This window comes from Nilaparvata lugens, chromosome 7 (assembly GCF_014356525.2).
Source record: "Nilaparvata lugens isolate BPH chromosome 7, ASM1435652v1, whole genome shotgun sequence".
NCBI classification, from domain to species: domain Eukaryota; kingdom Metazoa; phylum Arthropoda; class Insecta; order Hemiptera; family Delphacidae; genus Nilaparvata; species Nilaparvata lugens.
Window position 1 is genome coordinate 30,425,796 of NC_052510.1, and position 13,227 is coordinate 30,439,022.

The window sequence follows — 13,227 nt, forward strand, 5'->3', positions numbered from 1 at the left end:
GATTGAGAGCCAGAAACACATTTTTGCCCAAGGTGAGAACGTTATTTTTCGCCACACAGAAAAATAAACAATATAAATATGAGAATAATTTATTGTTTATTAGGCACTTCCGAAAGCGAAGGAAGGTCATAGCTCTAGCAAATCTGAGGTAATCTGAATATCAGGAAATTGTCCAAGTATTTTTATTTTTTATTCTGATTTGTCTAAGTAACCTAAAAGATTATGTTCAATTATGTAAGAGGTTGAGTTTATACTTTTTATTCTTCCAATTGACAATAAGATGATTTTATTATAAATGTTTTGATTCTTGAATAATAAACACAAATAATGAAAAATTTTTTGATCAGCTGTTTTAGCACTGAAATTTGGCCAATCTGAATGTAAACGTCAACAATGCTTGTTGTCGTTGACTTCGGAAGTTTAGGTTAGAAGTTCTATCCTACTCTGAAAATCGAATTTGAATAATTTATAAATCTATTCATCCAAATAAAATGATATTATCTTATTGCAGAATACTTATTCAACTCTAGAAGCATAAACTGATCCCGTTTCATAAACCATTTTGTAAACACGTTCACATCAAATCAGAATCAGCTGACTTCAAGGTTATTTTACAGCCCTAGGGCCGTAAAACTTTTACCGGCCTGGTCAGAAAACAGTCATTTTCGGCCTCCATATGACGCACGAAAACCAGCTCATTACATCCAAGTGGGGCGAAAAAATTTTTCCCGCACTAGAGCGGAAAAGTGATTCTTTGCGTTCTGTAATCAGTGCAGGAATGGCCACTTTTCAAGGTAACTGTAGGAAAACATATTTTCGCAGTTTTCAATTTCATGAAAAAATAAGGTAATTTCATCTAATCCTTCAACCCTGAAACGTTTCCAGCATTACTGGAATATCTGGGATGATATCAAAGATAGAACATACTATTCTGTGGTTGAATTATGCATCTGAGGAAGTTGCATTCACAATTCGGCAACGCTGTAATTTCTTCGTATGGAGAGCCAAGTCTCAACTTATTTTAGGCCCATGTTATACCAGCGCTAATGCCGCGGCGTTTTTAGCGTTGTGTTAACTGGGCAATGGTACTACCATAGTGTGCGCCAAAAACGCTGTATATAAATTGGTTCAGCGTTGCCAACGTATTAGTAAGCAACGTTGCATTAGCGCTCGTATAACATGGGCCTTAGTAAACAAACAACTAAATTTGATCAACTGTAGAACCATTTTTCCAAATTTTTTTAGCTTATTATTCTAGGAGCCTTGGTGGTACTCTCAGTATGCGCATACCTTACCTATGCCGCTATGCTCAAAAGTATTATAATGGGAAAATAGAATAATATAGGAGTCTTTTCTGAGCACTTAGTTTGATAAAAGCCATTTAGGAATAAATAAAATTGACAGTTCCCAGTGATTATTATATTTAAAATGAAAATATCACATACAAACTCATTGGCATTTCTTTTTACAAATTTTGGAATATACATTTCAATGAAATGGAATAAATTTCATAGAGCCTACACAAATAATACAACACACAAACTTCAATATATTTCGTGCAAATACATTATTTTCCTTTGAAAATACAGTTATATTAAGACATCATTTTGAATGCAATAACAATGATTTGACAAAGCTTATCCCTATGGGGAACAGATTTACAATAGGCCTACTTGATGCAGGATATTTGGACATGCTCTTCCATTTCACTTAAATATTCTAATATGAACATAGTAATTAATCATTTTTAAAATTTAAGCCTACACTAACATTGTAGGATCTCACACTTTGTAGGTCAAGGTTTCCAGTAACGCCCATTTTCACACCATGGTTGTTTCTGTTGAGTAGAAGGAGGAAGGTGTGATGCTGTTTGTGGGGTACAAGAGTGAGGTATTTAAGGAATGAATTGTGGACAACATGCTGTATTTAAACAATACGGTAAAGATCAATAGATCAGTTTAAATTCTTTGTTTTCAGGTTTAAAAAAATGTATTTGGGCGGGCCTGCTAAAAACTTCTGTAATAGGTTAACTAAATTTTGAAGAAATACTTTTTTACAATTGACTGGAAATTTGTTATTACTGCACCAATTAAAGCACACAGAATAAGTTATTTCAAAAAAAATCTCTGTATTGGTTCAATGGAAATAGTGACAATGTTTCTGAAACTTGACAATTTTATAAAAAAGCCAGAAAGAATGTAAATTTTACGTCAGATGAGGTTCAACGGTATTGCATTCAAAAAAACAAATAATTTCCTTTATCAAACGACTCTAATATATCAAACATTTAATGAGTCAAACTTTGTCAAAGATGTCAAATTGTTATTAAAATTGGGAAGAAAATCAGTTCAGTTCCGGTTCAAAATTCAAATTTCTGAGCAAGGTTGAATTAGAAGACAAACAGTATCATTACTGATTTCAATGCTAATGGCAATGACAGCAATAGTGAAGATCCATGGAAAAAAGGACATAATAAGGTAGCAATCAAGAAGCGAGAGACAATCTATGACAAAATTCACGCCATTCCTTACAGACATAAAATTCTCAGCGTCTCAGCTAAAATTTTAAGCGTCTCAGCTTATGAGGCGGTTAGCGGCGCAGCGATTATCAGCTCTGCATATGCTGCTCCATACGAGTCCTATTACCAATTGAAATTGAAGTGAAATACTTTTATTAAAAGTCATGTTTTATATCTATCCTCATCAACATTTTTTTCAGTCATGTTTGACAACTGTAGGAAAGAGAAATCCAATGCTTCAAAAGTACAACTTCCCACAATATGTACACTAATAATATCTATTACCATTAACAATTTCAATAAACAATACAATCAATAATCCACAATAAACAAAAATTACACAGTAGATGCTTGATATTGATTGAACTAAAAATTGACAATGTATCAACAAATAAGAAACTAAAAAATAAATTATTAATCAAACAGAGCTTGATATTATTACATTTTCGTACACAGAATCAATAAAAATTCAATAAACAATACAATCAATAATCCACAATAAACAAAAATTACACAGTAGATGCTTGATATTAATTGAACTAAAAATTGACAATGTATCAACAAATAAGAAACTAAAAAATAAATTATTAATCAAACAGAGCTTGATATTATTACATTTTCGTACACAGAATCAATATTCAAAATATTGTATGATGTGATGTAATTTACTTACTTACGAAGCGCTACAGCCCTATGTGGACCTTGACCTCCTCAACAATTCGCCTCCAATCACCTCTATCACCTGCTCGCCTCCTCCAGTTTCTCACTTCCAAGCACGCCAGATCTTTCTCCACATCTTAAAGCCAGCGGGTTTTGGGGCGACCTCTTCTCCTGGTTCCTTCCATTCGTCCAACAAGCATCTGTTTCTGTGTTCTGTTTTGGTCCATTAGTTGTCTAGATTTCATCATATTTTTGTTTGCATAATATGCTCTGTTGCCCTGTTCAATCCTTCTTATAATTTCACAGCTGAGGTTGTTACCCACATTATTGAGCTCTGTGCCGAGATATATAAATAAAATCTTCATTTGTTCTCCTTGTCAGAGATGACGTAACTTTCATGTACTTGGTTTTGTTGGTGTTGATACCAAGTCCTATCTCTAGCACTTCCTTCTCTAATGTGAGAAACATTTCTTTCAGAGCAACTACATTACGAGCCACTAATACAATGTCGTCAGCATAGGCTAGTCCTTGCTTGAATTTGAAAATGATATTCCCTGTCAAATTAAGATTTTCCACCACTTTATGCAGAGCTAGGTTAAAAAGCAGTGCAGATAGTGCGTCTCCCTGTCTTAATCCTTGTCCAATTTGAAATGCTCTGCTTGTTCTACCTCCGACAAGTACTTTAGCAATGTTGCTTGACAAAATCATGGACGCCAGTCTTATAATTTTTCCAGGGAAACCGAAAGTTTCATGTGCTTCCAACAGATTTTTAATAATCACAGAGTCGAATGCCTGTTTGTAGCCAACAAATAACATGTGTGTAAGTCTACATTAAATTCTGTACACTTTTCCATCAGTTGGCGTATTGCAAAAATTTGATTAGTGATTCCTCTTCTCGGACGGAAGCCACATTGGTATTCACCAACTATTCTTTCAGATAGGGAGCTCATTCTTTCTAGGAGGATTGAGGATAGTATTTTGTAGGCAACATTCAATAGCGTGATTCCTCTATACTTGCCACAAACCAGCTTTCTTATAGATGGGACAGATCACACCCATGCTCCACTCCTTGGGTAACTCTTCCCTCCTCCATATCATAAGAATCAATTGAAATATTTCATCAATCACCTTATCACCTCCACTTTTCCACATCTCTCCAGGTGATTTGCAGTTCTTTTGTTTTTTCACTGTCTCTACTACTTGTGCCTTAGTAGGAGTTTGCACTTGCGCAATATCAGCTGTATGATAGCAGGGGGTCGGTCCAGATATGTTGGTCTCTTATCTCCATTCCCATTCAGTACTTGCTGCAAATGTTCCGCCCATCTGTCTAGTACTTTCGATTCTTCAGGAATCACTTCGCCATCTTTACTTTTGCACATGTTGGTCCTTGGTTGAAACCCTTTACTCATCACAGTTTGATAAAATTTTCTTGTTTCATTCTGTGCTCGTAGATTCTCTATTCCTTCTAGTTGTTTTTTGAGATATTCACGTTTTTTCTTTCTAATTATATTTTTTCTTTCCGCCTGCTCTCTGTGTAGATTTCCACATTGCCTCTTGTTGACCTTTGCATCACAGCCAACCTCAGCCTATTCCTATCTTCAATAGCTGCCTTGCATTCTTGATCATACCATTCAGCATTCCTTTGCCTTGTTCCTCTTCCAATAGTTTCATTTGCAGAATCGATGATAACGTCTCTCAGTTTTCCCCAAAGACTGTCCAGATTTTCCTCCTCATCATCTACTGAGGTCTCTTGCTCCCAGATATCTATTTTCTGGCTTATTGCTCTCTGATAGGCATTCTTGGTCTGCATCTGCTTCAAAGCCTCCACGTTACACTTTTGTTTCCTTTCGCCAGTTACATTTTCAATCATGGATAACCTTTCTGAAATCTTTGTCACCACCATGTAGTGGTCAGATTCGCAATTGGGTCCTCTTGCAGACCTAAAATCAGTTATTGAGGTAGCATGTCTCCTGGATATCAAAACATGGTCGATTTGATTGACCACATCTGAGCCAGGCACTCTCCAAGTTCCTTTGTGTATTTTTTTGTGAGGAAATTTGGTACTAGCAACTGAGAGATTCTGTTCTGCTGCAAGTTGAACCAGGAGTGCGCCATTCTCATTTGTGATGTGATGTACAATTACAAAAATCCAATAATAATTATGAGACCTAAATCAATATTTATAAAAATCAACTGGAACATAAATAATTGTAGTTCGGAATAAGGTGGAAAATTGTGTTATTAAAAGTAACTAAAAAATATACAAAACTGATAAAAGTATCAATCACAAGGACGAAACAATTAAAAATATTCCTATACAATCATAACAATGATTTTTATATCTCATTTTGAATAGAATATGGTTTTAACAATTTGTTATTATTAATCTAGAGTTATAACACTGTCTTTGGCATCCTCTGAAGGCGGGTTGGTTTTCAATCGGCTAAAAACTTTCACATTTCCTTGTTTTAACATGTGTTGGGTTTTCTCTCCACTGATATATTTGATGATGTTGCCATCCAAGAGTTTGGCGGTTCGAGGCTTACTGGATTCCGCATTTGCAGGATTTTTCTGTTCAACATAACAGTCATTCAAGAAAATAACAAGTACAGGATTCAGATAAGATTTGATTACGGAATTTATTTCGATTATGATCAATTAGCTGGTTTATATTACACCAATTAATCAACTAATATCTCATACTTGATCCAATTAATAAAAATCATAGTTAATATTTTAATCAATTTTACGAAGCATGTTTGTCGTAGATGTTTGTCAGTTTGTAAAATTCACAGGGAGAAAGTAAATGAGGACGGACGGAAGTTCAAGTGTTTCAAAGATAATAAAGCAATAACCCAATCTAATTTAAACATACGGTATGGGACCAAATGGAAAATGTAAATAAAAATGCATGTGACAAAAAAAGTCTTCATAATTTTTATGAAATCCATAGCTTCCTTCAAGAGACTACAAGTTTCCAATTCAGTTAGCAACAGTCAAAATCATAAATCAATATGTTCCTGAAATCTACATGCTAACGAGTAAAACAATTCACAGCACTATTAAAAAAAACTGAGGAAAGCTAATACATTAGACAAGTGACAAGTTAATTAACTAACGAAGACTCCTCGGACATAGGACCGTTGGGAGGACCGAAGAAGTAAAGTTAAGTAAGTTAACTAGGAGTTGGTCAATTCCATAGATTGAATTAAACGGTGGCAATCTAAAGCTGTTTAGAGACATGCGCAACATGCGTCTCACCAACGTTTCTCAAAAAAGGATTCGCCAAGTAGTCCAGGCTCTAAGAAGGGTATAGATGGAAATTTTTGGAAGAAAATTCCAAGGTGAGAAGGTATCAAAACAAAAAAGTTTTCAGAATGTCAAAAATTTCATGTTTTCTGCTCGAAATGTCTCGACATTAATGAACATAGTCATAAATTAAAAAATAACTAAGGGTCGGATGAAAATGATCCAGAAACCAATAGAAATGAGACATTCTTCCCGTTATTTTGATATAGCATTCTCACGCATTACGACACCTCATGATTCTGAGAGAAGTGATATTCAAAAGGAAAACAAATTTTCCAATTTCATCAAAAAAGTTAAATTTCCTTTTAATCCTTCAACACTGAAACTTTTTAGCATTACTGGCATATCGGTGATGATATTCTACATCCAATACTGACGTTAAATTGGGAATTTGAGAAAGTTGCAATTTAACCCTGTAATTTATTCGGATGGAGGGCCAATCAACTTATTTTATACAAACTATAGTCTCAACAAAGCTGCAAATTTTAAATTGTTTCAAGCATTCCCTATAAATTCCGTTGTCAATCGATCTATTGTTGCAAAACTGAAGTTTTCACACTCATCACTAAAACTGCTGCTACAGTCGTGGGAAAATGCGTAAAATAGTGAAAATTAAACATTTAATTGAAGAAAATTTGATGCTGTTTGTACAATAAAATAGTCATGTCCATAAGATGCACCTTTTTCGAAATATATGCGAGAACACAAAAAATGGTACCTTCAAACCATCCCACCCCCACAACAGGTTAGCACTTAGGTTGGGGGTAGGGACTTTTGATATGCTCACCCTAAACAGAGCTGCGAAGTCAAAACTTTTCTTGTAAAAATTTGCCTCTTCAACCCTTTATTGACTGGGCTAACTGTGCTCGCAAACAGAGGGGCTGAGTGCTTGGCAAGATTGTTGCGCGCTTATTACAACATTATTGTCACCTCATCAGCTGGGTTTCCTATGGATCGTTGAATATATAATATAAAAGAGTGCTAATAAATAAAAAAGCTGGCTTTTAAATGTACAGGATAGAAATGTTTGACGCATCATCACGTCTGATCTACTAAACTTATTGACTTGAAATTTTTCATAAAGAATCTCAAAAAATATAGGATGGTTGAAGTCCTATTTTCATTTTTGTTAATCGAATAATTTATTAATTTGAATAATTAGAACAGATTTATTCAATTTCTGATCCAAAGTTAACGTAAGATGAAAGCCCAATCTAATCAGTTTTCTATTGTAAATTATTATTATACAGTTACTAATACTTTCAATATCAGCAAGGAACTATAAAACTAAATTTAATTTGTGCCTTGAACAGACCTTGCGGAGCACGGGCTACCTGCTAGTCAATAATAAATTATTACTCAGTCTGTACGCAGCTTTAGAGAATGAGAAATAATAAAATAATAAAGAATGAGAAGAAATATTAGGACAACAAAAAGAAGAGAAAAGAGTCTAAACCATAGTATTGATTATAGTAGCCTACTGGTCCAACATTGGCCACGATAAAATACAACAAATTAAAATGCTATAACTTTAACATTGCTTAAGATGCTGAAATGTAACAAAACTCATTTTTGCGGGAGCGGAAGACCTGTAGTGAGATTCACGTTAAAAGACCACTGGAAATGATAGGATGGCAGAGTTGCCAACATTCTGTAACCACCGCCTTCTGCAGAGGATAGCTAGCTGTGATTCAAGCTATCCCGGTAGACTATAACTGATATATTATTTGTTGATTCTTCTTAATAATGATCGATTCATTCAAGATAATTTCTGAAGAATAATTTGTGAACATGTTCTGAAGAATGAAAGTTATAAACTTGGAAAGCGATTGACTCTTTTGTCCGATTGGTATACTAGTGACCCCCTAGGTTGGAGAACACGCTCAAGAGCTGTTGAATTGGAATCTTTGAAACCCGCAACTTTTAATTATACAGAGTTGATGAAAGTTATGAGAACAGCTAAATATTTCTCTTACAAGAATAATTTGATAGTAGGTTTCATTGGGGATCCTATTTGAAATGAAAATTACTCTTCAAATATTACTTTGTCGCTTCAACATCTCTGACACTCACTCTCTCTCTCTCTCTCTCTCTCTCTCTCTCTCTCTCTCTCTCTCTCTCTCTCAAGGATAATGTTAACGGCCTGACGTAGTTCACTTCGGCTCCTGTTTCTTTCTATGGTTTTGTGAGTTTTCGTGGTGATCGAGTGCTAATTTTTGGCAGACTTGTGCAGTGTGTGTTCATATACACTATTCCCTAATTTCAAATTTCTACCTTGATTGATTGTTGTGATTTGAACGATTTAATTTTTCAATCATGCCAAATGCTTCGCCTGCTGCACTGAGGAAAAGGGGAGCCAAGGCCACTGCTGGCGATAAGAATTCGTCATCGACCGAACGCCCAGCATCATCATCATCCTCATCATCGACTACCAAGGGTGAGGGGTGGCCGGCCGATAAAGCAGTGCTAAAGGAATTCGTTGCTGAACTCTTATCAGATGATATTTTCGTCAATAATCTTGTCGACCGAGTTGTCATAAAGCTCAATGATAGTTTCGACGAGATGATAAAGGCTCGATTTCTGAGCGAATGTGAACCTCGATTATCTGCAATGGAGGAGAGGATCGCATCATTGGAGACTGAGATTCAAAACATGAGTAAGGCGTCCGTGGATCGTGCTGAGGCGTATGAGCGAAAATTGGACGCTCAGGAGCAGTACCAGCGTCGAAATAATATCCGGATTATCGGACTTCCTGAGAAGAGTGGCGAGAACGTTACCGAAGTTGTCACTAAACTATGTAGTGACAAACTCAAGCTCTCGATTGACGAAACACTGATCGATCGCTGTCATCGTGTGGGTCGTCTTCACTCGAGACCTGGTGAGACTGAGGCCAGGCCACGCGCAATTATTGTTAAATTCGTCAGTTATCAGACCCGGCGTACTGTGATAGCGGCGAGGAGGCAGCTCAAGGGATCCGGGGTAACGGTGAGAGAGGAGCTCACTCGGCGGCGTAATACTCTTTTCCGTGATGTCGCTGGCAGAGTGGGCATCAAGAATACATGGACTGTTGATGGCAAGATCATGTGGCGAGAGGGGGAGAGGATATGCTCAAGTGAGTGGTGAGTTGTTATCAACAAACAATAAGTTATTGAACTATGCTAATTAATAAATTTTATTAAAGCAGAACATACTTCATGTTTCCATAGTGAGTAGTTTTTCTAATATTTTGGACTTTCTTCTATTTATCATGAACTCTTTCCACTACATATTGGAGTGTGCTTTTTCCCTATGTTAATAGGGATTTAATAATATAGTAATATATAATAATATGGATATTAATAATGGAATTATTAATATAAGTATTCTTTCGTCTGTTCATGAATTCACTAGAAAGTATAGAACAAAAGAACAATTCAACTATCTTTACTTTATGGTATAGATTATAGATTCATAAGGTATTTTCCCCCCTCTCGATTTTTTGTTTCCATATTTCTACCCAGAATATTATAATTTTTATTTAATTTATTTTTATTCCATATTTTTAATTCAGATTTTTTTATTATTATTATTGATTTTTGCCTTCCAAGCATTATCTCCATTTATATAGTAGACAAATAATAATAATTGTTTATTGCCAGAATTATACAAATATATTTATGTAGTTATTCTTTTTTTTTTATCTGCAATCTTTAATTAGCAAAAAATTACAAATAAAACAATTAAGATGCTTTATTCTTATAAATCCTCTAAGATTCTCACAAGATCAGTGATAATACTTTTTTCTTATCTTCCTATTTTATTTCACCTGCACTTATAAATGAATATGTTAGAAGGAGTATGTATAATTTATTTCGATAATATATAGTGCAATTGATCTTATTTGTATTAATAACTAGATTAGCACGGAGCCGAATTTATACAGGCCTGTCCAAAGAAACATTTTGATTATATCTCACCATTTTCGAAACTACTAGAAAAGAATGTATTTAATTTTCCATACTTTGTTTTTCTTGATTTTCATCTTATTTCCTTTTCAACTGTTCATTTCTTCTTCTTTCTTTTTCTCTTTGATGCTTGCCAATATTATTGTTCTTGTCCTGCTATTTCTCCCAGCCGCTTGCCGCCTCTGTTCCACCTTGCTGTTCCGTGTCGATCACTCTGTCTGCTCGGCCGGATGATAGCGTGGCCGCGCTGAATGTCGGCGATGTCCTCAAGCAGGCGGTCTCCCCATTCCCCGATCAGCTAAAAATCACTCACGTCAACGCCCAATCACTCCTTTGTCACATAGATGAGTTCAGGTGCACTTTCAGTGATTGTGTTTCCGACATTATACTAGTCTCTGAGTCCTGGCTAAAGCCTGCCATCCCGAATCGGCTTGTTGCACTTGATGACTACATGCTCATTCGTAATGACCGTTTGCACAAAAATGGCGGCGGGGTTGCTGCGTACATTAAACGTGCTCTGCTCCCTGTACATAAACTCTCGTCCGATAATTCTCGTGCATCAAGGCCTGAATATATGTTTTTTGAAATTAAGAGCAATGGCGTCAAAATGTTGATCGCGGTATGCTACAGGCCGCCTCATATTGGCTTCATGTCTGAGTTTGAGGAGGCACTTTTAGAGCTGATGGTGCCCTATGAACATGTGGCTATCATGGGTGACTTTAATACTGACTTACTTGGACCTGACACTTATGACAAGGTGCAACTGACTACTATGTTCTTTGCGAATGGTATGACCCTGCTGCCTCTCCAAGCTACTCACCATACATCCACCTCGGACACGCTTCTAGATCTCGTAGCCGTCGCTGATAAGAAATCCGCTGTGAACCATGGGCAGATCCCTATCCCAGGACTTTCAGCACATGACTTGATCTACCTTGTTTACAACATAAGGCGACCTAAACTTAAACCGAAAATCATTACCTACAGAGATTACAACAATATTAACCTTCCTACTCTATTTAATGATACATTTAATCTTGACTGGCTGAGCATTTTCAATACTAATGATGTAAATCAAATGTCGAACGTAATAAATGACAATATCCTCTTCCTTTATGAAAAACACGTCCCTCTTAAGACCCGTAGAGTAACCAGAGACCCAGCTCCATGGCTCACTGAGGAAATACGTCAGTTGATGCGTGATCGTGATTATTGGTGTAAGAAGGCTAGGCAGTCTAAGATTCCTGATGATTTTAATCGTTACAAGCGCTTACGAAACTCGTGTAAGCAAATGATCAGGAACGCAAAGGCTGGCTTCTATCGAAATTTGATATCATCTAAGAGATCATCAACATCATCATTATGGCGAGTTCTAAGAGGGATTGGAGCCAGCAAAGAGAGGCAGCCACCGATCGTTGCTCACTCACTTGACGCTCTCAATGACTTTTTCACTGATATCCCTGTAGGTTTGGACCAAGCCCGTGCTTACTATAATTCCTTACCAGAAATCCAATCAAATGAAGACTTCCACTTTTCTGGAGTTACTGAGCAGGAGGTTTTTCTAGCTATTAGAAGAATAAAAAGTAATGCTGTTGGAGCTGATAGTATCCCTATCAAGTTTTTGAAAATCCTTCTTCCCATGATTCTTCCTTTCCTAACCCATCTAATTAACACCTCACTAATGACTTCAGTTTTTCCTGAAGACTGGAAACGCTCTATTGTTATTCCTCTGAACAAAATTCCTAACCCTCTCACTCCCTCAGATTATAGGCCTATCAGCTTATTGCCTGTCCTGTCAAAGGTACTGGAGATTATTGCTCACTCTCAAATGAGTCTGTACATTCATGGCTCTGCTTTGATTAGCGATTTCCAGTCGGGGTTCCGTAGTGGTCACAGTACCACCTCGGCTCTGCTGAGAGTTGCTGATGATATCCGCGGGGCTATGGATGGTAGACAGTTAACTGTTCTAGTATTAATTGATTTTAGTAAGGCCTTTGACTCCATTTTTCACCCCACCCTCTTGTATAAACTTCGTAAATTGGGATTTTAAAACACCACTGTAGTATGGGTAAGGTCTTACTTGCAGGGTCGGTGTCAGAGTGGGAGAGTGGAGGGTGTCTCTTCACAGTGGCGCACTGTGGATAGAGGGGTGCCTCAGGGGTCGGTCTTGGGTCCTCTGCTGTTCAGCATATACATAAACGACGTGACTAGATCTCTACTAACCACCAAATATCATCTATATGCAGATGACATGCAAATCTATAAACACTGTAGTAAAAAGGATTTCAACAAGACAGTAGAGGAAATCAATGACGAATTAGTACGTTTACTTGATTGGGCTAGTAATAATGGGCTAAAGGTGAACGAGACAAAGTCAAAGGCAATCGTGGTTGGTTATTCGAGACTACTGAACACACTTGACTTGTCAGATGGACCGTATATTCCAATCAATGGCGTACAATTAGAGTACAGCTCAGACGTGAAAAACTTGGGACTCACTATGACTAAGACCTTGGACTGGACAAACCATGTGACGTTGACATGCAATAGGGTGATTGCTGGGATCAAGACGTTGAAGAAGATTTTTGACATTATTCCTTTTTCAACAAAGGTTATGTTGGTGAAGACCTTGATTTTCCCGGTTTTCAACTATTGCGACATTGTAACTACTGACATGACTGTTCAACTACTTCAGAGGATGCAGCGTGCGCATAACTACTGTGTCCGCTTCATCTTCAACCTCAGACGGGACGAACATGTGACTGAATAATTTGACCGACTTGGACTCATGAAGCT

At 36.7% G+C, this 13,227-nt stretch overlaps 1 protein-coding gene across 2 annotated transcripts in view; it reads right to left on the reverse strand.

Annotated features, from left to right (window-relative positions):
• Positions 1-4,518: 4,518 nt before the first annotated feature.
• LOC111062224 overlaps positions 4,519-13,227 on the reverse strand; it is a 55,676-nt gene continuing 46,967 nt past the window's right edge. For both annotated transcript variants that reach the window (XM_039432511.1, XM_039432513.1), the window contains exon 13: positions 4,519-5,749. In XM_039432511.1, coding sequence (XP_039288445.1) covers positions 5,561-5,749 — 189 coding nt within the window. In that variant the 3' untranslated portion in view covers positions 4,519-5,560. The remainder of the gene's footprint in view (positions 5,750-13,227) is intronic.